At 37.3% G+C, this 27,862-nt stretch overlaps 1 protein-coding gene and 1 pseudogene across 2 annotated transcripts; one reads left to right on the forward strand and one right to left on the reverse strand.

Moving 5' to 3' along the window:
- Positions 1-1,772: 1,772 nt before the first annotated feature.
- On the reverse strand, positions 1,773-8,278 carry LOC306879230 (U3 small nucleolar RNA-associated protein 6 homolog; annotated as a pseudogene). The gene is made up of 18 exons (XR_013785868.1): positions 8,079-8,278; positions 7,900-7,984; positions 7,688-7,729; positions 7,485-7,577; positions 7,350-7,397; positions 7,175-7,238; positions 6,901-7,019; positions 6,700-6,777; positions 4,923-5,004; positions 4,754-4,835; positions 4,344-4,421; positions 4,039-4,222; positions 2,855-2,934; positions 2,736-2,748; positions 2,556-2,665; positions 2,284-2,346; positions 2,105-2,177; positions 1,773-2,005 (listed from the first exon to the last, which is right to left on the reverse strand). The product of XR_013785868.1 is annotated as a U3 small nucleolar RNA-associated protein 6 homolog (transcript).
- Positions 8,279-8,290: 12 nt separating this feature from the next.
- Positions 8,291-27,859, forward strand: LOC306878734 (polycomb protein suz12-B). The gene is made up of 16 exons (XM_079431243.1): positions 8,291-9,367; positions 9,692-9,738; positions 9,843-9,907; positions 12,465-12,533; positions 13,141-13,190; positions 13,263-13,348; positions 13,534-13,765; positions 14,422-14,530; positions 14,641-14,746; positions 14,971-15,145; positions 15,307-15,395; positions 22,444-22,587; positions 22,916-23,073; positions 24,198-24,396; positions 25,688-25,767; positions 26,467-27,859. Exons 1-16 carry the CDS (start codon positions 9,220-9,222, stop codon positions 26,765-26,767), a joined length of 2,058 nt encoding a protein of 685 aa, XP_079287369.1. The 5' UTR covers positions 8,291-9,219; the 3' UTR covers positions 26,768-27,859.
- The last annotated feature ends 3 nt before the right edge of the window (positions 27,860-27,862 follow it).

The following is a 27,862-nucleotide window of genomic DNA, read 5'->3' on the forward strand; positions in this document are numbered from 1 at the left end:
ATTTACAAAATATCTTAATGGAACATGTAGCTTTACTTAATATCCTAATGATTTTTGGCCTAAAAGAAAAATCAATAATTTTGACCCATACAATGTAATTTTAATATAGCCGTGCGACTTATGACTGGTTTTGTGGTCCAGGGTCACATATGTATGTACATTGTATATGTATGTACATTATTTCAGACAGTGTTACTACTTTATTTTGAGGGTATATTTAAATTTTACTATGAGTTGTACTACTACAGGTATTTTTTCTAAAATCTTTTTTAAAAAAAGGTAATGCTGGTCAAGCTTATACTGTCTTCTGTCAATACTACTTGCTCCTCAGGCTTTCAGAATGCTGTACCAATTCTACTCTCTATTCTGTCCCATAGTGGGGGTGGGGTGAGTGAGGGCTGCTGTGAGGATCCTACACTGTGGGGCAGCCACACACCGAATGGTGTCTCCCACAATGAAGGCGTTGGTGGATGCAGTCTGGGTGGTGTGGAGCATTGGGGCCTCAATCTATGACTACATCCACACCAGTGCCATGGAAGAGCGCATTCACTCACTGGAGAGTGCTATAACCATCCACCAGTGTGTCATTGGCCTGCTCTCTGCTGGACTTGTGGCCCTCTTCACCTACATTCTGCTAAGGAAACACTGACCCAGGATTTCAGACATTTTTTTGTATGCAAGACTACATCCATGACATCGGGGGTAATTCTGGAACCATGTTGATGCCAAGCTTTGTTCAGTTCATTTTAAAGGGATTTTAACATGTCTGACTTTTACCTAATTGATTATTTACTAAACTTTATTAGTTTCTAACTCTGTTAAAATTTCACTACTGTATTATCTGGGTTGATGTGATTAAGAGTAATCTGGTAAACCAAAATAAGCGTATCTCTAAATTAAAAGTAGTCTCCCACCATGTCTTATAATGGACTTTTAAGCTCATTGATGGCTACCACAGAGGAAAGATTCAGAGATGCTACCTGTTCACAGTTCTTTACACAAAGCTTGGTGACAGCTGAACAAACACAAAACAACTACTGGATCAGCAGGCTTTTCAGCCTGTTTGCTGCTATCATCAGTGGAGTCAGCTTGTGTGTCTTGGTTACTTTTAACAAAACATTCAACTTGCCAATGACTAAGCACAATGCAATTTATTTATTACATTAACCTATGACATCTCAGCTTATTTCTTAACATTATGGTTAATGAGAGGAATCAATGACTTAAATTCTTGATTTTACAACTTGATAGAGAACTTGAAGTGTCCTTAATCACTAAAGGTATATGATGTAATCAACTTGATAATGTTATCAGTGTATTAACTACTATATGCAAGTGTCAAACTTTTCAGGTGGGTTTTTACGTTGATTTCATGTTAACGCAGCATTGTGTTTTATAGGTTTTACATTGTTCTTTACCATATTTCCTCAGAAACTTTTTTCATGAGGCAAAAAAAAAAAAAAAAAACTTATTACACCTATCATAGCAAAATGAATGTCTAGCTTTATAATGCAAAAGAAAAGTCAATATTTTGACTTTGAATTGATGCTACCCACTAAAGCATTTCTCTACTGTACTACGTTTGAATTGAACTTTTGTTTTATTTGGTGTGCGGGTCTAAGTGATAGACTGTTTAAAATTCAATGTAAAGCATTTCTTTAACAAAGACAATGTCATAATACATTTTTTTATTACTGGAACAACAGAAAAGCATAAATATCTACATACCAGCATGTTTGAAACATTTCAGAAGGACCAGGAAATTGGGCTTTTCAAAGAGAAATCGCTGAAGCCAGTTTGTGGTCCAAAAATGAACAATACAGAAAACACGTTGAAGATTCATGCTGGTTTTACATATGCCCGGTCTGCAGAAGTGTGTACTTCGTGGTAAAGCGCTCAACACATTCGCCCTCCAGGGTCTTAACAGCCCTCCAACGGAGCTTCCCGCAGTTCTCTGGGTTTCCATGCCTTCCCAGCTCTTCCTTGATGTATTCCATCCAGAGATCTAAGACATCAAATTATTTTGGTTGATCAGTGAAATATACTACTCAAAGAATGAAAGAGTTGCCTCTTTAAAAGGCTAAAAGCACTGAAACACACTCACCTTCATCCGAGGATCCGAATTCACGAAGCGCTCGCTCATAGTAGTCTCTCAGGTTACTCATCTTTGGTGTCTCCTGAGAGAATAATACACATCAGTAATACACTGTGTGTGTTTATAAACATATCTGCTGGTTACTAAATATTTTAGACACCTGTCACCAGATGCTAAATCACTTTTACCTGCTCTTTTTCTCAGTCATCTTCATGAAGAATGTCTTAGTAAAGGGTCTGTGTTCATGTAAGCTGACACCCAAGAGAAGAGTTTGTTTTTAAATTGCTTGTGCCTTAGTAGATATACAGTGGTATATCAGTAGATAACAAACGGAAAATAACGTTTAGGGATTTGTAAAACAATTATTTTACATAAGAACAATGCAAAATAATAAATATTTTTACTAGTGGCTTCAGCTTTTCAGACCCCACCATAGAGCACAGCTGTATTTGATGTGTACCTTGTGAATGTTTTTCTAGCCCTTTTGTAACCACCAGTTTTATATAACCATTCAAGGTATTTTTCCTTCATGGCAGATGACACTGCAGGTACTGGAGACAGAAGCCCTTTCTGCAAGTACAGGATCAGGAGCAATTTAAATACATTTTATACATTAACTACATTAGAATTCAAATTAAACGATGTAATCAGGACTATAAAAAAAAAAAAAAAGAGCCAAAGATCTGATTGCCTTTATATCAACCATGATCAATTGGTCTTAGATGAGTTTTAACGCAAACATATTAAGTCATGTCTCGCCTGAAAAAAAGGTCTGTGTCCTCTGGTATCTGTGAGGTCATGCTCCAATCTGCCTGCAGCTGCCATAATGGCAGACTTTCCTGTAGAACATATTATAGATATATTATTAAATATATCTTTGGGTTCAAACTCCCTATACCACAGTGAAATATATTAAGGTTTAAATGAAAAGTGAAAATAAAAAAAAATATATTAATATTTGAAGAGTTCATATGCAAAAACATTTGAACAATTTTCCAAAATCATGTTTTTTCATTGTGCATTCCAGTTGATCTCACTCAAACTGCAGTTGGGTCATTTTGATTAGGTAAAAAATAACTAAAAAATACTAGCTAATTAACTCAAAAACACAAACATTTTTGAAAATAAAAATAAAAATGGAGTAATCTGTTTTTGCAAATAAACTTCATATATACAAGCAAATTTATGACATTTGACTCTTGGAGCTCATTTGTACAACTCAAATCAATTTCCTTTCACTGAAGTACAAAAGATGTTCTTTAGAACATTCTCAAATTGGATCAACATGTTTTGCACAAACATTTATGCTTCACACTGTGTCAAAGAAATTCAGAAATTCATGTACAATTGTTGCACTAATTATATAATTCATGAAAATAAGAGCATTTGCACTACTGCTACAAGGATTTGGACCTCATTGTATTTTATTACATTTCATTGCAGTAATGGGTTCCTTCACTTTTCTCCCTTAATATCTCTAATTCCACAAGAAACTGACAGAACCATATTGTTTGGACAAAACACTGAGAAATGAAACAGGACAATTATGCATGCGGATATCACTCTATAGTATCATGTTCCCATGTGGTTGGATAATCCATAATCCCACACACATGGCTATTTCTCACTAGCTGGTTTACAAAGAGCACTGAGGACAGAACTGAGCAGAGGCTTAACTACAGTTACATGTAGGAATTCTTGTAGCTCAAGCAGTAGAGCATGGTGCTTGCAACACCAAGGTCAGGTCCCAGGGAATGTATTAACGGATAAAACTGTATGTCTTAAAAGCAATGCAAGTCATTAATGTAACTATAGAACTGTTATTCAATTATAATTCAACTTTTTTTTAAAGAAAAGCATTCAGAAGAAGTTCATTTGTTCAAATGGACAAATTAGGGCAAATCTGTTGTCCCACTTAGAGGCAGCTGTGGCACAACTGCTACCTTGGGATTCACGTGTTTCAGGGCTTCCTGGAATAGATGTCCCGCCTCTGGGCTCTCCAGATGGACCAATGTCTGGAGGCTGAAGCTCCACATCTCAACTGATTGGCTGAAGCACTGGGTGGCTGTGATGGCGATCTGGGTAGCAGATACTGTATCCCCTGACGACAACAGGACCTGTAGCTGTCTTTTGAGGCGATAGAAAGTGGCCTATATTACTACAGTAGCACCATTTTAATCAAGTGCTGCATAAGGTGTGTAAGGAGGAGATTTTGCAATGAGATTCCAATGTTAACCGTGAACATTACCCAGTTCTTATAGAATGTCTCTTGCAAAAGCTTGGCATCATGAGCACTCTGGAAGACTCAGAGTAATCGTTCCTTTCTCTGAAAAAATGAACAGTCAAACAATATATGTCAATCTGACTTAGATTAAAATCACCCACAAACCAATATAATAAACAAATACCAAAAAAATAACCTTTTTCATGACTTCCTGTAAATGCATTTTCCCCAATACTGGTTTCAGTGTTAATCTGTTCATTTATAATAGCTCCTGCAGCATTTTTATTGCTGATTATTCAACAAAAATGACAGATCAGTCAATTAAGGTGATCATCTAAAAACGAAGAAAAGAAATACAATAAGAAATATGTCTGCTTAAATCGTCCTATCTCAGAAATGATAAGCAAAGCAAAATAGGGAAAAAAACACTGTACTCTTGCAGGATGATGTCCTGTAGCTCCTTTGTGAAGTCAAAGATGGCAGCAATCTGTAGCAGCGACAAGATGAATTCAGCCCCTGATAAGAAACGACAGATACAGATAATGTACAGCACTCAGCTAATGCAACCTGTTGAGTTGAATAGTTCTGTGGAATTTAGCTGACCTTTAATTTTTTGTGCAGCATCTCTGTACACCACCTCAGCAAGTTTTCCACTCAAAATGTCCGAAGAAAAAGTATATTCCCCCTAAATTTAGAAAACATGTTTTGTCACTTGCTTTTTAATTAGCAAAAATTAGAAAGGACTCAGATCTAGTGCCCTCCAAAAGTATTGGAACATTAAGGCCAATTCCTTTATTTTTGCTGTAGACTGTACACATTTGGGTTTGATATCAAAAGATGAATATGAGATGAGAGATTAACATTTCAGCTTTTATTTACAGGTATTTTCATCTGGATCTGATACACAACTTAGAAGATAGCACCTTTTGTTTGAACCCACCCATTTTTCATGTTACCAAAAGTATTGGAACATGTGACTGACAGGTGTGTTTTGTTGCCCTGGTATGTCCTATTAATTGATTCTTCAAACAATAAATAGCACTGAATGTCTGCGCTCAGTTTCAGATCCGTGCAGACTGCATTTATATTTAGTTAGACGTGTAACCAACATGCAAACCAGAGAGGTGTCCATGGGTGAAAAACGAGCAATTGTGAAGCTGAGAAGATGAAAAATCAATCAAACCACTGCACAAACACTGGCAATAGCAAGTACAACCATTTGGAATCTCCTGAGGAAGAAAGAAACCACTGGTGTACTAAGTAACACACCTCAAACGGGTAGATCAAGGAAAACATCTGCAGTTGATGACAGAAACATTGTGACAGCTGTAAAGAAAGACCCTAAAACAACTGTTAGTGACATCAGCAACAACCTCCAGAGGGCATGAGTGAAGGTATCACTATCTACTGTTCGCAGAAGACTTCATGAACAAAAGTACAGAGGCTACACCAGAAGATGAAAACCACTCATTAGCAAGAAGAATAGGAGACGAGCCTCAAAAATTCTGGGACAAGGTTTTATGGACTGATTTTATGGACCAAAGTGATGGAAAGGCTAAAGTTTGGAGAAAGAAAGGATCTGCTCATGATCCCAAACATACAAGCTCATCTGAAACACAGTGTACAAAGGTGTACATTATAGTACATATTACACAAGTAATGTAATGGCTTGGGCTTTCATCGCTTCTTCTGGGACAGGCTCATTAATCTTCATTAATGATATAACACATGATGGCAGCAGCAAAATTAATTCTGAAGTCTACAGAAATATTTTGTCTGACAATTTACAGAAAGATGCAACCAAACTGATTGGGAGATCCTTCATCATGCAGCAAGATAATGACCCAAAACATAGTGCCAAAACAACAAAGGAGTTCATCAGGGGCAAGACGTGGAAGGTTTTAGACTGGCCAAGTCAATCTCCACACTTAAACCCTGTAGAGTATGCATTTTACCTGCTAAAGAAGAGACTGAAGGGAGCAACCCCTAAAACTGAAAGAGGCTGCAGTGAAAGCCTGGAAAAGCATCACAAAAGAATGCAAAAGTTTGGTGATGTCAAAGGGTCACAGGCTTGATGCAGTTATTGAAAGCAAAGGATTTGCAACTAAATATTAAGTCTTTTTCACTTTAATCTATGATAATTCTATCTGTTCCAATACTTTTGGTAACATGAAAAATGGGTGGGTTCAAACTAAAGGTGCTATCTTCTAAGTTGTGTATCAGATCCAGATGAAAATACCTGTAAATAAAAGCTGAAATGTTAATCTCTCATCTCATATTCATCTTTTGACGTCAAACCCAAATGTTTTCAGTCTACAGCAAAAATAAAGGAATTGGCCTTACTGTTCCAATACTTTTGGAGGGCACTGTATAACCATACCAAATCTATTTTAGCTTGTTCCAACTCCTGCTGCTGTTTCCTCAGTTTCTCCGCATGCATGAGCTCCATCCGGAAATACTGTGCATGCACACAAATTAACACAGTTTTATTATATGAACATCAGTGTGTGGACTGTTTATAATAATATAATGTTTTATTAGTTGTTTCAGGCCAAGTCAAAGAGATGCCGTGTTCTCTAACCTCCTGATAGACTTTCTTATTCTCAGGATGAAAGCGGAAGGCACGGAGGAAGAGATGCCGGGCGCTCTCTGAAGAGTTCCTGTCTTCCATCTCACACTTAGCAGCCATTATCCACAAAGCTGCAAGCATTATGAAATTATTTTATTTCTGGCCATCTGCTATGAAATTTCGTACACCTCTAAAGTAAATAAATATGAACGCTATATAGAACAATAAATCTTTTAGATAAACCAACTAAAACTAAAACTACTTTCATTTTTAAATAAAAGCTTACCTGGTTTGTCAGGATGGATAGCTAACATAGATGACAAAACCTTGCTGAGCTGAGACTTTGTGCCCTAATTGAAAGATGATAAGAACAGAATGAAATAATTGGCAATCATAATAAAACAACACTTTACCACAGATCTGCTTGTTTTTGATTAATGTTTAATAACAAAATCACATACCCATTTCTTATTAAAGGCAACCTGAGAAAGCCAGAGCTGCACATCTTCCTGCAGAAAAAGCATTGATTTGAAGTTAAAAACTGGACATCAAATTACAACATCTAAAGTAAGGTTATTTTTTTCATGTTGACCAACCTGCCATTTTGTTGTAGCCCTTCTGAAAACATGGTTTATGCTATGAATGATGGGATACTCAATTTCCTCCCGTTTAAAATGGTATCCAATTCTCTGTACACACAACAGTACAGTTCAGGGTGCATATAGCCCATTTACATTTACCATTTCACAATTTCTTAATATATTCTACAAAAAAATAAATAAACCAAAGCTCTACTCACTGCTCTCCTCTTCTTGATAAGCTCTAGGACGTTTATTTCATACTGATGAAAATCATAAACAAAAACACCCAATTACATGCCACATATCAAGTTATTTGGACCTTGCAGCTGGTTAGAAAGGTCATTTGCAAAACCCAACCTATCATGTTCCAGGTACTGATGATTGATGTGCAAGACAAAAATATATTAAACAGCTTTTTGTCAATACAGACCTGTATGTATGTAATAAAATCGTCTTTACTTTGAACTGTTCGGAGCAGCTTGTATTCAAGAGCAGTAGATCTTTTCAAAATAGACCTGAAACAAAAGTCTTAATTGAGGAATCTGTTTGTTTCAGGAGAGAACCATTTGTTTCTGTTTGTTGTGTTTGTGTGTGCACTGCGATACTCACTTGACTTCTTTATTGGTGAACAAACCGACTCTTTCCAACTGTTCAAGAGCTGGTATTCTGTCCTCTAATCGTTGTTGCACAATGTCAGCCATTTCTGTGTGTTGTGAGGTAAATCTTCAGATAAATGGGTAAGATATTCAGAGGTTTAGTAGAATAATGAAACCTGACTTGCTTCACATCCCTACACACATGAGGACGGGAAGTTGTCATGTACTCTACATCCGGTTGCTCATCAGAAAAAATCTCCGACGGAGTTCAGCACTCGATTGATGGATCCTCGGTATTCATTGCTATAGTCTAAACCTCTTTAAATTAGCTAAATATCATAATTTAGAGCATTAATACTTAGACAAGTTTTCCTGAATTGCGAAACTTTGTGGAATGGCGAGGGCCAACGGTTTTCAACAGTTTTCACTCTATCATTCGTTTGAAATGTAGACCACACAAATATTATTTCGGTGCATATTTTCATTTGAATTTTTATTTGAAATGATAATTTACATGAGATAAGTAACTAAACGGAGCTCCCGATATGTGTTATTTCCCAGAACCAAAACATTCTTGGCGGCAATTTGTCTCCTCTACCAATCTTAGTCTCGCGTCTATCAAGGTGAGTTCAGCCAATAGAAAACCTCGATGTCACCAGACGACGTCTCCGATTGGCTGCCACATTGTCATGGGCGGGTTCTCACCGCACTTTCCTCAAGGGCTCGGGCAAAACAGTACTACCGATATCCATCACTTGGTAGGATTTTCCCATCTAAAGTAAACGCAATTTCGGTCGCAAATAACAGATATTTATGAACAAAGTCGTTTATTTAATCCGGTACGTGAACGGCTGCCTGTATGGATGGATAACCCGATGCGGTTTAACTGTGTTTTCGTCGCTGTGAAGGACCGCAAACTAACTGCTAATTTTCATCTGTTGAGGATCAGTGACCAGACTGAGGACACACATCAAGAACATATTTACAACTCATGTGAATCATTCATATGAGTCATATTAAAACATGTACTAGTCACAGAGACTGGTGACCACCAATATCTGATGTTTAGGTGATGGTAGAGGGCTGTTTAAAGGAGCGAGGTCATTAATGTGCAGATATTTATTTGGTGTGAAGTTTTGGGTAGTTGTTAGTTTATGATGGCTCCTCAGAAATACTCGGCTCAGGTGATGAACTGTAAAGCCAATGGTGCTGTATACCCATCCTCTGGCGTGAGCTCCATAAAGAAGCCCAAAATGGAGCAGCTGCAGGCCGACCATGAGCTCTTCCTACAGGCCTTTGAAAGTGAGTCTAAGTTATTATCTGTCTTAATTCAACACACCATAGTAAAACTATTATCTGTATCTTTTGGCCTTTGGGAAAATATATTAACACTCACATCTGTTCTCTGGTCTGCTATTAAGTTACTGCCATTAGATATGTGGAGTCCTTGGTACTTTTGTAATGTCTTGTGGCTGTTTTTTAACGTGATGCTGTTTTTTATTACTAAGTAATAACTAATTTTGCAGACAGTTACTTAAAACCCTCTAGTTTATTGACAGAAGTTGTTTTCACTTTGAAACTTTAAAATAGTATGTTTTTATTAATACTTCTGCATTTTCTCTTCAGAGCCTACTCAAATATACAGATTCCTACGAACAAGGAACCTAATAGCTGTATGTATACCTTTATAGATTAATCATAAGGCTTAACGCTGAATTATTGTTAACGTCAGGTCTGTTTGTACTTGGTTTTATTTATTTTTCCTGCTCTTTCACAGCCGATATTACTTCATAGGACCCTCACCTTTATGTCTCATAGAAACTCACGAACAAATGCCAAAAGGTAGGTCTTCTCTATGTTCTAATAATTATCTGAAAATCTGCTTTGTAGGGCTGTAGAATTATTAATTGCATTCAAAATACAGTTTTGTTTCCATACTATATGTGTGTGTACTGTGTATATTTATTATGTATCTATAAGTATACACACATGCATGCATATATTAAGGAAAAATATGATCAAGTTTTAAGTTTATTTGTATAGCGCTTTTTACGATACAAAATCGTTGCAAAGCAGCTCTACAGGAAATTGTTTCCACAATATATTTATATATTGCAGAACCTTAATATATTTAACTTTGGCAATTCTGTATGTTGTCTGAGCATTGGCATCCTCTGAGGTCCTCTGAGGGGTTGGCATTATCTTTTCTCAGGTGTTCGGTCATCTCAGATCATTTAAGGGTTGGATCCAGACTGAAGCTTCTGTAATTCCTAGTTACCTCGGGATGTTAATGGCAGAAACAGAGAAACAAATAGAGACATAATTAGCGTAGCTGCTGTTCCATCTAAGCAAACATGATTTGTTCAACCCAAGCTAAAGAATAATAATAATGTACATTTGATCAGATATAACTGCAGTACAAGATTATAAGATGCATTATGTGAATGCTTGGCTAAAGAGATGTGTATTTAATCTAGATTTAAACAGATAGAGTGTGTCTGAACCCCGAACGTTATCAGGAAGGCTATTCCAGAGTTTGGGAGCCAAATGTGAAAAAGCTCTACCTCCTTTAGTGGACTTTGCTATCCAAGGTACTACCAAAAGTCCAGAGTTCTGCGACCTTAGGGAGCGGGTTGGATTGTAGCGTGGTAGAAGACGAGTTAGGTACACAGGAGCTAAACCATTTAGGGTCTTATAGGCAAGTAATAATATTTTGTAAATGATACGGAACTGAATAGGTAGCCAGTGCAGAGACTGTAAAATTGGGGTAATATGATCATAATTTCTTGACCTGGTGATATGATTTCTTGAATGTATATAACTTATATATAAATATATCAAGTATAAATGTATATACATGCAATTATTTTTTAAAATGTATACATATACGTGTGTGTATTTATATATCAGAATCAGAATTAGCTTTATTGCCAGATATGTTTGCACATATGAGGAATTTGTTTTGGTGACAAGCTCCACAGTGCGACAGAATGACAGCTACAGGACAGGACACAGATAATAAAAATAATGTACAAATATACAACATGGACAATGTGCAAAGTAGCACAAACACAATATACAAAATATATAATTTAGTATGTTAGGTGCAAATTTGAAATGTAATAAGTATGTGGGTTAAATAAAAAGTATGATAGTGTTGTGTGTTTCATGTTTAATGTTAAGAGTTCAAATGTTCATGAGATGGATTGCCTGAGGGAAGAAACTGTTCCTGTGCCTGGCCGTTCTGGTGCTCAGAGCTATGTAGCGTCGACCAGACGGTAACAGTTCAAAGAGGGATTGAGAGATGAGAGATGGTGCTGCCCAGGAATCTGAATGACTCCACTGTCGGTACAGGGCTGTTCATGATGGTGAGTGGGGGTAGAGCAGGGGGGTTTCTCCTGAAGTCCACGATCATCTCCACTGTTTTGAGCGTGTTGAGCTCCAGGTTGTTAAGACTGCACTAGACAGCCAGCTCCTTAACCTCCTGTCTGTTGGCAGACTTGTCACCGTCCTGGATGAGGCCGATCAGTGTGGTGTCATCTGCAAACTTCAGGAGCTTGATAGAGGGGTCTTTAGATGTGCAGTTGTTGGTGTACAGGGAGAAGAGTGGGGAGAGAACACAGCCCTGAGGAGCTCCAGTGCTGATGGTGCGGGTGTTGGATGTGTATTTTCCTAGCCTCACTAGCTGCTGCCTGTCAGGAAGCTGGTGATCCACTGACAGACAGAGGTGGGGACAGAGTGCTGAGTAAGTTTGGGCAGGAGGAGGTTTGGAATGATAGTGTTAATGGCTGAGCGGACGTCCACAAACAGGATCCTCACATAAGTCCCTGGTCTGTCCAGATGTTGCAGGATGTAATGCAGTCCCATGTTGACTGCATCATCCACTGACCTGTTTGCTCTGTAGGTAAACTGCAGGGGGTCCAGTAATGGTACAATGACTTCATGACCACAAATGTTAGAGCCACAGGTCTGTAGTCATTAAGTCCTGTTATCTTGGTTTTCTTTGGGATGGGGATGATGGTGGAGCGTTTGAAGCATGAGGGGACTTCACACAGCTCCAGTGATCTATTGAAGATCTGTGTTAAGATGGGGGCCAGCTGGTCAGCACAGGATTTCAGACAGGCTGGTGTCACAGCGTCTGGGCCTGGTGTCTCACTTCTCTTGTTCTTTCTGAAGACCTGGCGCAATTCCTCTTCACTGATCTGCAGTGAAAGGTGTTTTTTCAAACCTGCAGTATAACTCATTCAGATGTACGTAATAAATATACACAGTACACACACACACACATAATAGTATGTAAACATAAACTTTTATTTTGAATGCAACCAATGGTTTTGCAGCCCTACGGCTTTGCTTTGCTTTCAGCATTTTTATTGAATAAACTGGCCTTTTTCTTCAGGAGAACATTTAAAGTGGATGATTTGCTGTCCAATGTGGAGAGAATGAAAGGGGAGCCTGAGTCTCAGAGGTACTGTTTTTCTACAGATGTTTTTCATGCTGTTGTCTTACACAGATATGAGCCTAAAGGTTGGAATACACTACACAACTTTTAACATCTTAACAATAGGCATCATAGGCTTGCTGACTTTGTAAATTATTTCAGAGTGTATGAAAATCATACACTTAACAGACACAACAAACTGATGCAGAAATATACGCCTTGTTACTAGGAGAGACAAAACAAATAAAAACAATATTGTCATAAAATCAGCTCCAAATGTTAACATGTCTGAGATCCTCCGACTGAATTAAGTCATAGTCTAAAGCTAAAAAAGTCTGTGCCTATCATATATTATACAACTTTCTTTGCAATCCAACTGCCCAAAATTTCCAAAGTGGTTCTGATTTTTGGCAACTAGTGTTGACTCTTCCAGTCAGCAAAGTGGGATAAAAATGTGGCCAAAAGTTGTGTAGTCTATTGAATTGCTATGTAGAGATGGTATTGGTCGGCTGTTTGTATAGATTGATGGTGTTTCAGAGTGACTGAGTGATTTTCATTGGTGTTACAGGAAAATGTGATAGGATCATTTGGTTCCAAATGGTGATTTTTAGTTATGCTTCATTTGTGATTTCAGTTTGACTTCACATCTGCAACTGACATTCACTGGATTTTTTCACAAAAATGGTGAGTCTGAATTATCATATTAATGTACAACCATCATTTTAGGATTCTGATATAATTTTGTTCTTTAACCAGATAAGCCATGTCAAAACTCAGAAAATGATCAAAACTCAGTTTCACTTGAGGTGCTACTTGTCAAAGTCTGTCACAAAAAGCGTAAGGTGAGCTTCTCTTTCATGTTATTTTATATGAATGTGTTTTTTTGGGTTTGGAGGGAATTATGGGTAAGTAAATGTTCATGTTTGTGTGAGCTATCCCTTAAAACAAATAAGTGAATAAACAATTAAAGTATGCCACTCATTCAGATCTCATTCTTTTTGTTATGATGGTCATTTTGCTCCCTTAGGATGTCAGCTGCCCTATAAAGCAAGTGCCTACGGGGAAAAAGCAGGTGCCTTTGAACCCGGATCTCAGCCAAACCAAGTCTGGTGCCTTCCCTTCCCTGCTGGTGTCCAGCAATGAGTTTGAGCCAAGTAACAGTCACATGGTCAAATCCTATTCTCTTCTCTTCAGGGTGTCTCGTACAGGCAAAAGAGACCCCAACGGTTTCATCAACTGTGAGGCAGATGAGAATATTGGTGAGTGGCAGTGCATGTACACCTGTGACATCTGGAAAAAAAAAAAAAAAAAGTGTTGAATGCTGTGTAAAGGCTCTGCAGACTTTATCCTCGTTTGGTTCATGGGTTTAGAGTGTTAGGGTAAAGAGAGTTCACTCAGAAATGAAAATGGTATCATTTACTCATTCTCATGTTTTTTCAAACCTATATGACTTTCTTCTTTGGAACAGAAAATACAATTTTGGTTCATACAATGAAAGTCAGTGGGGTCCAGCGTTCTTTGGAACCCACTGACTTTGATTATGAGCACAAAAACGGTTCTTTTAAATGTTGTGTTCTACAGAGTAAAGAACATCATACAGGTTGGAACAACGTGGGTGATAAAGCGAAGACAGCATTTTAATTTTGGGGTGAACTAGCCCTTTAATATCCATATATCAGATGGATGACAGTTTAAGTAGTATCATGTTTTTTCAGAAAATCTGATGGTGAGTGACTGACTGAAATCGAACCTTTTCTGTCGTCTATCCATGATGATGTGAAGAACAATTAAAGTCAGCACCCTACATTTTCAAATAGTCAATACAGTTAATTGAGCACTGCCTTCTGCAGTTATTGTAGCCTCAGCCTCACAAATGCTAGATGGAACAAAACAGTCCTGATGCTTTTATTTGTAGATGTAAAAGAGGAACTCCCATCCAGAAAGAAGAGAAACGCATCCCACAGAGGTGACGGAGAGATCCCAGAAACATTTGTTGCTCAGATGACTGTTTTTGATAAAAACCGGTTAGTACTAGCAGTGTTTTCAAAAGGCTTCAATTTACGTAGAACTGACAGAAAAATTCTTGTGTGATGGAAAAACTGCACAGTATAGCTCTATAATGATTGTCCTTCAGACGGCTGCAGCTGCTGGATGGAGAGTATGAGGTTTCCATGCAACAGATTGAAGACTGTCCAGTCAGCAAGAAGAGGGCCACATGGGAGACCATACTGGATGGAAAGGTTGGTATGTCTGGAGAAAGTACGCTGCTAGCTTTCCTGTTGAGCATTTAAAGTTCTAAACAAAACCAGTGGGGTGTTGCTTGGCAGTCAAATCTAGTTATATGTTCTTATGAAAAAAAAATCTAGCTTTCAGAAATAAAGCTTTATTTCCCAAATTGTAGTAGATGTATGATTTCATTCAGTCACAGTTGTAGATTGTAACTGTTGATTCTTGTATTTTGAAGAGGCTGCCCCCGTTTGAGACCTTCTCTCAGGGACCTACTTTGCAATTCACCCTTCGCTGGACAGTTGACCCCAGTGACCCTTCAATGGCCCCTGTGGCCAAACCTCTCTCCACCCGCAGTTCTGACACCAGCACCACAGAGAGCAGACCCAGCACTCTCCGAACTGCACATGTTGGTAAGGAAGCAAACTTGCATCTGGTCTAGTTTAAGTTTGTTATCAGATATGGTCTGTTTAGTTTTTGTGAGGTTTCCTGTTCCGTAATATCTGATCAAAGCGTTTTGTTTGTGATGGACCTGTAAAGGTGAATATAGGTGTTTAACAATTTATTCTCTCAGTGGCGAAGGATTCAGTAAGCACCAGCATGCAGACCAGGAGAGAGCAGTCCCCCTGTGAACCCAGACAAAAACTACGCATCTTTTATCAGGTAGGAATTATGAACTCTTTATTATAGTACATTTATGTATATTGCACTATATTACTTCATAGAAAATAGGGATGCAATGATACCATTTTTCAGAACCGATCTGATCCGATCCCAAAAATTTGTATCGGCTGATTCCTATCAGCGCACTTTTTCTTTTAAATCAATGTAGAATTTCTATGCTTCTGTGTGTTGACCTGATCATAACTCTAATTATAGACAACTTAATTTTAATGAAAAATAACAAATGAAAAAATATATAATCACAATCTGACAAAAATACTATTATAAACTAGGTTAATGGATAATTCAGCAGCAAAAGTTATTCTAGAAAAATCATGGGTGCACAATAATTTATAAAAACATTAAACTAAACATTTAGTGAAACATTATTTAGTGGGGAACAAATAAAAGTAAGTAAGTGTAGGACTAAATCTGGTAAAATGTTACACAATGCTCTTTGTATTGTTGTAAAATACATTCAATAAAAACAAGTAGCCTATATATTAGGAGTGTAATGATACACAACCCTCCCCACTCTCCAAGAACTGTACTTATCCAGAGTGAGCAAAAAGGCTGGTAAAATCACTCTGGACCCCTCACATCCAGCACACAACCTCTTTGAACTTTTACCAGCTGGTCGACGCTACAGAGCTCTGAGCACCAGAACGACCAGACACAGGAACAGTTTCTTCCCTCAGTCAATACATCTCATGAACACTCAATAAATAAACGTGGAACACACAACTAATACATTATCCATTCACCACACTCACTTATTTTATTTAATTTTCTCATTTCTAATTTGCACATACTTGACCTGTACATACATAGTCGCCTATATTATATATTATATATTGTGTATTTGTTTTTATTTTTTTTGCTGCTTTGTACATTGGTTATTGGCTATTTCCTGTTATTTTGTTTCATTACCTGTGTCCTGTCCTGTTACTGTCTTTCTGTTGCACTGTGGAGCTTCTGTCACTATAACAAATTCCTTGTATGTGTAAACATTCTTGGCCAATAAAGCTCATTCTGATTCTGATTCTGATATTGAACCGTTTGGTACGAGGCTTTCGGTTCGTTATGCATTTCAAACAGAACGATTCGATTCTTTGGACTAATCCTATTACATCTGGAAAATAAAAGAGCTTAAAGTGTGTGAAATATAATGTTCCCAGTGCCACTGCGCTCAACAAGACAACCCAAACAACGTAACAGGCAAAGTGCTGTCTTCCAGTGGCGTAACGTTAGCGGACAGGCACGCGCTGCGAAAGGCCCCATGATAACCTCCCCTTGCGGGTTTGTGTTGAAAAACGATGATCTTGTATCAATTGTTGGCAATATTAAGATATTTGGCGTTTCCAATTAATGTAGGCCTATTACATTCTTATTTTTATTAGGCCTATTATTATTATTGAAGTTACTATAATAATAGCTTTTATTTCAAGCACCAACTTTCAAAAACAACCTGTTTAACATGAAATACTGTATGCTGGTTCTCATTTTTTTTCACTATGTAATATTAGAAATATTAAGGGAATAAATGAAAACAGTTAGCTATATACCGTTATCAGCATATGTTAAGTAGATTTGTCTGTCGTCGTCTCTGAGAAAATATGCGTCAGATGTCAAAAGCTCCATTATTACTCCGTCATTCCGTTTTTACATTAACTTTCAGCATATTGAATCGACTGAGATTAAAACGTTCACCGGCATAACTCTTGCGTAAAGTTTGCACGTTCCTTGTGTGTTATCCATTGGCTCGCCTTCATGGTTTAAAACAGAAATATTTCCAACATTGCGACATAAGCAATTACCCCCGTACTGAACCGTGACACCACTGTTATACCGAACCGTCAATTTTGTGAACCATTACACCCCTTTTTTATATATATATATATATATATACACATACATACATACAATAGGGATGCTCCGATCAGGATTTTTGCAGCAGATACTGAGTACAGATTTCTTGTCATGGTGATCGGCCGATTCTGATGCTTCAAGCTTTATATAACATATGTAATAATACTAAAATAAACATTTAACCTGCTAAAATTAAGTCTGATGTAACATTGTCCAATACAAGTCTGAGCAGGATAAAATTAATAAAAAATAAATAAATAAAAATACTCCTAAAAGAACTAATTGGTGTAGTTTGATGCAACTCCGGTTTAATTTAACAATTAACATTGTCCAATGTTAGAGAGAGGACAAAATAAATAGAAACATTTAAACTCCAACATGGAGAAGTCTGATGTAACTCATAAGGTTTAATACTGTCCAATATAAGACTGAAGGGGAAAAAAGAAATAGAAACGGCTGCTGTGGATAATTCGCGGGTCGGGTAATAAAAAAAGCATTCTGATTATTTGCGGGTGGATAAAATAAATTATAAATGATGCAAATATTAACTAAATTTTTTATTTTTTTTTAAATACATTTTTTCTTCAGGCAGACGATTTAAATTGTGTGTGTGTTCATCTGATCGGGAAGTTGCAGTGACAGAAACGGTGACATTCCAGATCAAGTTCTATTTGCACAAAAGTAGAATACGAAAGGGTATGGCTCCAATACAGAGCGGCACAAAGTGCTTATGTGCATCCCGTGTGCAGAATGATGCGCTTGAAGCAACACGGAGTCACAGCGTGCAATTCTGTGCATAAAAAAGGGAAGAGATATTGATGCGTAGTGTATCTGTGCGATATTTTATTGAGCCTTTTCTTTTAACAGTTTTAAATCTCAGTTGTTGTGTCTCAGTCATCGTTTTGAAGGGATGGGACGATACACCTACCTCCTGATTCGATACTATCACGATACTTGGGTGCTGATACGATATGTATTGCAAATTAATTATTTTTTATTATTTTTTTTTTTAAGAATTCAGATTCTACAAGTATTGCGATTCGATATTGCTATGTTTTGCGGTTTTAGTTTTTTAACTCTAGATCATGGGAAAAAGTTGAATGATGATGCACTTAAAGGTGCCATAGAATGCATTGATACAGTATTTTAAATTGTTCTCTGATATCTACACAGAAGGTATGTGGCTTAGGTAAGGGCAAAAAATCTCCAGAAACGATTTTACATGTCCATTTACAACCCTAGGATTTCTCCCTAGAATGAAACGGCCTGTTATTGGCTTATTTGGCAGGGTCATGAATAATAATGAGCTCTGCTCTGATTGGCTGTTTCACAGTGCTGCTCAATGTTGAGCTCTGCTCTGATTGGCTGTTTCACAGTACGGCTCATCAGCAAGAAGGAAGCACAGGGAGGAAAATATATATTTAAATACTTTCTCTCGCAGTTATATCGTCGGGTAATTATACTGTATTATAAAACGCGGGCATCAGGGAGCCGTTATTAATATGCGAGGCATTGAAACTGCTTTTGAACGATCCATCGATCGCGTTATAGTTTCACTTTCAAGAGACGCGATCACACAAACTATGTTTACATTATGGAGCAACAGTACTTACCACACATTTCACAAGATCAGATGCTTGTCAGTGGTGCTCAGGATCAAGTAAGTCATTCGCCATCATCCTCATCTCTCCTTACTGAGAGTGAAATCTTATGTACTGTCACAGGCTACCGCTAGCAAGGAGCTAACCATGTCCCTTTAGTGGCTCGCGTTATTTGCTTTCTGTGCCTTTCTGAATACAGACACCAACCCATCCCTGCACTTCACACCCCCTGCACGGCCTGGAACATAAAATTTATTTTGTTATTTTCGCTGTTGTCCGCGCTTGTTTATTTACAATACCTGCAGAGCTTCTGATGGTTCGGCCGGCTTAGAACAAGGGCGGGTTTATGCAAATGTTGGGGGTGTAGTGATCCCGACTGTTGCGTCACAGTCGGTGTTATGTTCTGATTCGCCTGTTTTTCAGTGGTCTTTTTTAATCACGAGATTTACATATGAAGGAGGAAACTATGGTGTTTGAGGCTCACTGTATGTCATTTCCATGTACAGAACTGTTATTATTTAAATATGCCAGGGTAAAGACAGTTTTTCATTCTATGGCACCTTTAATATACAGACTGTCACAATAAAAAAAAAAAAAACACATCTTAGCAGTCACTATTGCGATTCAATATTACAATTTATTGTGATTTTTGTTTTATTATTAAAGACTAGACAATGGAAAATAGTTTATTATACCCTTAAAAGAGACTGTATATGATGAGTCATATTAACAAAAACAATGCATCACATCTTTCTAAACTTTTTTTTCTTTTTTTATTTCAGGAGCATACACATACACAGTGTATATTTAAAGTACCTTGAACCATGAAACTTTAAAGTACCAAAACCCTGAACTTGCACATGAATATAATAGTCAAATGTTCAACAAAATGAGCAGAAAAAATACTTTTTGAAATAAAATAAAGTGCTATGTTACTTTGTATACCGTTTTAGTCATGTTTAGTCATGTTTTCCGGCAGTTGGGATTCAAAACGTGAAGGTGCAGAAAGAATTCTGGAAGAGGTTTGATCCTCTGCCTCCGTCATGGTTTTGCTTTCTCGCGCCGGCTTTAAACGTATATGACGTCATCTAATGCAGCGGCACTGCGCACGCAAAACGATCGTTGTATGACATCAAAGCACCGCGAGAGCTACAGAGAGCAGAAGACGGCTCCCTCCGATCTATATATAATGACGGCTCCACATGCTTTCGAATCGCTCTCGCAGTACTTTGATGTCATACGCTGATCGTCTGCGTGGTGTTGCTCCAAGTCGAACACACACCGATACATTTCGCCCTTTGTTAGAATTACAAAGTGCTGACTTCTCTCCACCACCTCATAGGAAAAATAATTTTTTTTAATAAAAATCGATTCTGAGGTAAACCAATCGATTTTTAAATAGTTTTAAAAAGAATGGCGATAGTTAAGTGAATCGTTTTCCCCCCCTATCGTTTTGACTGTAGTAACCGTACGCGACACGCAGTTTGAATGCTGAATGCAGCGGGGAGAAGAGTTTACGTGAACTTGACTTAAATATTCATCTGTACTTCACATTAAATTAGGGGTGGGCGATATGGAAAAAATATCACGATTTATTTATTTTTTTTTTTTTAAATATTACGATTCACGATTTTCTCATGATTCTTTGTCATGTTGGTTTTACTATTTGGGTTTTACAAGCATTACAGCCAAACTAGAAACTAGAAAAAAAAAAAAAAAAAAAGACATGGCAGATATTTAGGCCAAAGTGGGCGAAGATAAAAATCTTTGTCATTATTTTATCTTTCTTATTAAAAAATAAGAACAAAGATACACATTACAAATACACATAATATACAAATAAAACAAACAGTGCTTTATTTTCAGGTACAATAGGTGTAGCAGGAGCATTCAATGAAATTGAATGAACAAATATAAAAATAAAACACTACATAGACTGATTCCTAAAGCAAATGTATTAAAGTTTTTCAGTCAAGAATAGGGAGTGATTTTTCTCTTTGCGTTTTGTTAATGTTAAATGAATAGTTCCCCCAAAAATAAATATTGTCATCTGTCTGTCAATTCTGTCATAATATTTTATTTTTATACTATCATTTACTCAAAAGTTGTTTTAAACCTGAATGAGTTTCTTTCTTCTGCTGAACATAAATGCTATTTTGAAGAAGGTGGAAAACCAAACAGTTGCTGGTCCTCAGTGACTTCCATAGGATTTTTCTTTCCTACTATCAAATTCAATGTGGACCAGCAACTGTTTGTTTACCCTCATTCTTCAAAATATCTTATTTTGGGTTCAGCAAAAGAAATTAATAGAGGTTTGGGAAACATGTGAGTGAGTAAATAATGACAGAAATTAAATTTTAGGGTGAACTATCCCTTTAATGACAGTCGACAGCATGTTTAGTGTCCTGTCTCTTTAAGAGCTGCACGCATCTAATATACAGGCACGCATCCGTTTCTCTCTTAACTATTTACTTTCATTTTAGAGATAACCAACTCAGTCTGTATGTAAACCTTGTGTGTTTTGACAGTATTAGCGCAAAAGATAAGTTAGTTGAGTAATCAGGCGCTGTTAGACAGGCTTTTTAGTGCGCGTGCTTCAGGTGTATGCGCTCAGAAAAAGCGCACGTCAGACCAGCGCACGAATTAAACATTTAACCAGCAAGGCTTGTATGCAAATAATGTACTTTTGCGATCGCGAGTAAGTACAGTGTCCTGTCAGAGTAACTCTACTGCTGTATGTCGTGTTGTACAGTATATAGAGACGGAGGCGCCAGAACTGTATTTGACATAATCTGCATGATGCTACGATATTTCTTCAAAAGCAGATCGTGGAGACATTTTTATTGTCCATGATCAAAAATCGTCATATCGCACACCCCTACATGAAATTATGGAATGGCGTAGTTCGGTTCATTTGGTCCGGACCAAAGGCAAAAAATTATACATTGTAGCTATTTTTAGCCATTTTGGTTCCTTTTCACACCACACTGTTTGCTCTGGTCTGAACCAGCTGAAACGAACCAAAATGCAGTCACGTGACAACATCCGCTTCACTTGGTGGCTAGATGTGTCTTTGAACGCATTCCCTAAACTGCTTTTCGATTGGTTAGAAAGAGCGTACGGGAAAATTCCAACGGTGCTCCCGGAAGTAAACAAAGACAGGAGTAAAATGCAGCAGACAGCACACTGCTATTACATTACTATTACAAATTTCTATGAGGATTTCTACCGCACCAAGAGGGAAAACGAACTCTAGTGCGATTCAATCAAACTAAATGAGTCAGGTGTGAAAGCACCCTTAAAATATAGTGAACTTAATGGTGCTTTATAATGTTTTTGTGCCTTTTCGAGAGGCTTAACAATAACACAAAGTAGTATACGCACAATATTGGATTTGGATCAGACCGATACCCCAGAAAATGCCAGTATCGGAGCCGATACCGATACTGCGTATCAGAACGATGCATCCCTAATAGAAAACACAATTTACTCAGTAGGTTTACTGGAGAACCATCTGCAATGTAAAATCAAATCTCAAGAACTTTATGCAACATGCTGGTATTTCTGTTTGTCCACAGTTTCTGTACAACAATAATACTCGTCAGCAGACAGAGGCCAGAGACGACTTGCACTGTCCCTGGTGCACGCTCAACTGCAGTAAACTCTACAGCCTGCTGAAACACCTCAAACTCTCCCACAGTAGATTCATCTTTAACTATGTGGTGAGCACAGTAGGAACATTCATTAATCTCTGCCTGTTTAATTTCAATAGTTCAATAGAATCAATTTATTAGGTTAAAAATTCCTTATATAGTTATACATAGGGCTGGGTGGTATGATGATATGTGTTTATAGATAGAGATTTTAATATATATGGTATGTAAATATATCCAAAAGCAGTATTAAAAGTTATTGATGCACTAGTGTGAAGCAAGATACATGAATGAGAAAATAAAGTGTAAGAAGTACAGTAAGCTGTGAACAATTAAGAAAAAATGACAAGTGAGTTTGTTATCCTATAACTTATTGTTCTTGAATGCTGTTTTCCAGCCTCATCCTAAAGGTGCTCAGATAGACGTGTCCATAAATGAGTGCTATGATGGCTCATATGTTGGCAATCCGCAAGACATCCATAGCCAGCCTGGCTTTGCCTTTAGCCGCAATGGCCCTGTTAAGAGGACAGCTGTCACCCACATACTTGTTTGTCGGTATGAAACAGATCTCAGTGTTTTGGGAAAAATGCTATTATTGACTACAGGGTCATTTTGATATTTTAGTTTTATGTTTGAACCTAGAATTAAATGTAAATTCACAATTTCCTATTATTAATTTTGCCATTTATATTAGAAATGATTTATCCATACTAAAAAAAGCATTGTCACAATTTCCCCAGTTTTGATGTCAAAATATATTCAAGGTTGTGCATATTGAATAAACTGCCAGAATGCCTGTAAAGTATTTAATGTAGAAAAAAATCTGGGTAATGTCCAAAGTCTTCAAATTGGGTTTTGCTTAAACCATTATGGCCTGGTTTTAAACTAAAGCCCCATTCACACCAAGAATGATAACTATAAAGATGACGATATTAGTGTCCACACCAGCGAACGATATCGTCTGTTTATTTTAATTGCATCGTGCTCATTTGCCACTTTAAATTCTTGAGCTCGTGATAGCAGGATGGGTTCTGATTGGGTGTCAACGTTTGTATCGTTCATCAGCTGGAAAAAATCGCTCTGGAAGTGATTCCTACGATACCGTTTCTCTGTTTCTTTATCGTTATAGCTGTAGTGTGGACTCTGCTGTTCTTTAATATTGAGAACGATTTTTAAAACTATATCTTTAATCGTTATCTTTATAGTTATTGTCCTTGATGTGAACGGGCCTTAAACCAGGATTAGGCCATAGTTCAATTAGGACATTTAAGTCATTTTTATAAATGTGCCTTAGAAAAAACATTACTTATGTGCATGTAGAGACAAAACAAAGGCACTGATTTATATATTAAGATCAGTCATAACATCAGTGGAAGTTTCTTTCAGTTGAAACAGCTCAGACTTACATTTTAGTCTGGGACTAGGCTTAAGCCTTGTCTGTGAAACCGGGGGTATGAGTTTTACTTGATAAAACACTGCTTAGGCATTTACATGACCTTATTGTTGGCATATTAAGCATACTCAATGTACAATTTTTACAAAAAAGTGTACAGTGTTCTTTTTATTAACAAAATCATGTGTGTGCTGCATGATAAATGCAGAATTCTCCTGTTCTATATATGGTTGTGATGCAAGAATTGTTAATCACTGATTTTTCTTAATCCTTCACTTTCTTTTAGGCCAAAGCGAATCAAGCCAAGTCTGTCTGAGTTTTTAGAGTCAGAGGACGGTGAGCCAGAGCAGCAGCGTACTTATGTGAGCGGACATAATCGTCTGTATTTCCACAGTGACAGCTGCATGCCCCTCCGTCCACAGGAGATGGAGGTGGACAGTGAGGATGAGCGGGATCCAGAGTGGCTCAAAGAAAAGACCACCACGGTTAGTCGACTGGTCAAATAAGTACTGATTCCAACAAGATAATAATTAATAATTGCATTTAGTGCTGGGCAGTATGACCAAAAATGTATATCACGGTATTTTTCAAAATTATACCGTTTCACGGTATATGACGGTATTTATTTTTTTCATGCATGACTGGGTGTTAACCACATTTTCTACTGATTGAGAGAGGAAATACTGCAGTAGATTGACTTAGAATGCTCTATTTTACTGTCATGATGAGTGAATATTGTAGAAAAATTCCACATTAATAGTGACTAGACACGATCCATTAATACGTTAACCAGGAGTCAGTCTCATTAATAACTGCGACATCGTCTTACAAAATCAACATGCATCTACACTAAAGAGCGGCTATGCGGTGGTTTTGGGTGTATTACTTTTTTGTCTCATGCAGCGCACTGCCTGGGTCTTAGTAACAAACTAAAAAAAACAACAAATAAAACGTGCATAATAGACGAACTATGCTCATATTTATAATTCCAAACCGTCAGTAAGTGAGAGGTGCTTGGAAATGCTGTTTTGTACTCATTTATTGACGAGTATTATTTAGTATATATAGTATATATTTCAACTGAAAACAAGGTTTCTCTGCCGCTCACTGCACAGAACAGACGCAGAGAGAGGCGACACTCCGCCGGGACAGTCAGACCTCGCGCTTGTGGGGCAACACTGGCGACATATTCCAACTGAACGATAGCTTGGGTTTATCCAAAAAAGTCGCTAGGTTTGTCGGTTTGTATATTCTATGGAAAAAAAGCAGCTAAAAGGGTCTGAAAGTTGATAAATATAGTGCTGAAGTCGCGCTCGTGTGTGAGAAGCGGGAGCTGGTGGCAGGGGGTGGAGGATATTTGTGGCGGTCAATGTGGGTATTGTGGATATGTTCTTCTGTCATCACGTTCTACACCTTCAGTTTCAGAACTTTCACGCTTATCACATACAGCTGTGTCCTCGCCACAGTGCAACAGTGAAAAGAGACCCCTCTCAAACAGTGTCGCATTCCGAACGTTGTTTAAATGACAAACATGAAACAGTGTATTTCGGTATTTTAAAAATTCATATCATAAGAAAAATAAACACCGGTATTCGGCATGAACCAGTATACCCATATCATAAGAAAAATAAACACCGGTATTCGGTATGAACCAGTATACCGCCCAACACTAATTGCATTTGAATTGAACAGTTTATGCTCTTTTATGTATTATGAGTCTGACTGAAACTATTTAGTTTATGCTTCATGATGTAGTATGTTTTATTTTGCCTGAAGCAAATTGAAGAATTCACAGATGTGAATGAAGGAGAAAAGGAAGTAATGAAGTTGTGGAATCTTCACGTTATGAAGAATGGGTAAAAATGCATTCATACCTGTCTGTCTCATCCTTATGTTAATTGTATTTGTAGAACCTTGATCATAGGGCTGGGCATTATAGCTAAAAAAATGTATCAACGATGTTTTGTATCATTTGGTATTGATAATTATTGACATTTTTAAAACAGAGCAATAGAAAAAACTCAAAATAAAATGTAAACATATCTCCTTTATTGTGTTTTATATGTAGATTAAACAAGTCATGCATTTGCATTTAAGAACATATGAGATGCAGTGAAATGGAATAAACCTCCACAAATGATCTTCTATTTTCTAAAAGTTTAAACTCTTTTGCATGGCTTTCTATACATTTCTTGTGTGAGACGTGAGTGCAGCAGTCATATTTGTTCGATTGCACCACTTTTGCATTCAAATGCAAATTTTTTATTTTAAATTTGACTAATGTTCTTTTTTTATTCAAAATCTCCTCATCGCAGGCAGGCACAGCACTCATTTCAGCATGTTCGTGTTTGCTGTCTGCTTGTCACTCATAGCACGCGCCTATATCATTCACTGTATCAAACATTTTTTTCTGTCATTATCTATAATAGTGTACTGTCAATAAATACAGATACCATTTTATTGCCCAGGCCTACTTGATCACATAGACTTACAAAAACATCCAACACTGGTGGAATATCGGTGCTGTTCTTATCTTGCTATCTTCCTTTCTCCAGATTCATTGCTGATAATCAGATGAGTCAGGCGAGCATGCTGTTTGTGGAGAACTGCGGGCCATATATTATCCGCAGGAATCTATGTCGGAACTTTCTGCTTCACCTGGTCAATCTGCACGACTTCAATCTGGTCACCACAGCAACCCTTGACCAGGCCATGGTCCGTATGAAGGAGATAGAAGAGTCACTTCCTGAACTAGAGGAGGGGCAGGAGTTGTCAGATGCCACTTGCAATGGTCATGCTGTGTCCTCGGGTGTTTCACTACATGGCAAACGCACCAAAAGTGGAGTGTCAGACTGACAACAGTTGGTTTTACAAGATAAATTATGAACATAATGAAAGAGATCTAGTTTGAACTCAAATTGTCCATACTTATCCCATGGAATCATCAATCTCAATCAACAATATCTGTGGCTTAGAACAATTGTTCTATTTCTGATCTGCCCATATACCCATTTATTAATAATGAGCCCATTTGAGACTTGAGTGAGTTAGCTGCTGGTATTACAGACTGACACAAGTGCTGTTGACTGAATTGATGCAATCTTTCAACGTTTTCCAGTGTAGTTTGTCATACTTATGAACAGTATCATTTCAGCAGTCATGTTTAGTATAATCGGTTTTTTTTTTCCTCTCTGAAAACCCATTATGCGATTAAGTGAGTTACTGTAGAATTGGGAGTACGGTTAGTTGACATTTTCTGTATACATTTTATGATTTTGTTTAACCGCTGTGAGTTCAGTGATTATTTAGCACATGGTAGCACTTGTGTTACTACTTATTCAGTGGCTGTAGACTCAGAATTGTTGACATGGACACTAAGTTGATATTCAGGTTTCTCAAGTTGGATTTGAAAGCTAAGCAATTTGACATTTTCTTCTCTTTTTTTCATTACGTACATATACTATTTTTACCTGTTTTAGATTTGACCAATCAATATGTTGCAGTCTGTTATCAGCTCCTTGTTTCACATGTGGAGGGTGAAGATCCTTCCATCTTACAATGGCATCTTCTCTGTGTATAATTAAAAAAAAATACCAGTCCTCTTGTTAATTAGCAATATAAATGAACACATAAAAGGAGAACTGCCAAATGTTTGAGCCACTAGAAGTCCTCGTTTCATAAATCTTTGTAAATCAACCTAATTGTCATTTAAAGTGAGGATCCAGAAAAGTTTTCAATCCAATGTAGGTGATGTCAAGATTTTGTTAATACCGGGTATGTGGTTATATAATAGTTTGTTGCCGTTACAAGGTTCAGATGTTGTACATGCCAAAGTATATAAGATACAGCATCCTTTTTCCTTCGATTTGTTTCCTCTTCAAAATGCACAAGTTTGGTGTACACAAAAAAAACTATTTACAAATTAAAGATGTGTAAATGCTTGGTTTAAAT

The sequence above is a fragment of the Barbus barbus genome, assembly GCF_936440315.1.
Source record: "Barbus barbus genome assembly, chromosome: 13".
Lineage (NCBI taxonomy): Eukaryota > Metazoa > Chordata > Actinopteri > Cypriniformes > Cyprinidae > Barbus > Barbus barbus.

Excerpts from the sequence above, each read along its gene's own strand:
- LOC306878734 (XM_079431243.1), top strand. The coding sequence starts at position 9,220 with ATGATGGCTCCTCAGAAATACTCGGCTCAGGTGATGAACTGTAAAGCC. Across the intron at positions 9,908-12,464 it reads TCACGAACAAATGCCAAAAG|GAGAACATTTAAAGTGGATG; the intron begins GTAGGTCTTCTC and ends CTTTTTCTTCAG. Across the intron at positions 22,588-22,915 it reads GATTCATCTTTAACTATGTG|CCTCATCCTAAAGGTGCTCA; the intron begins GTGAGCACAGTA and ends GCTGTTTTCCAG.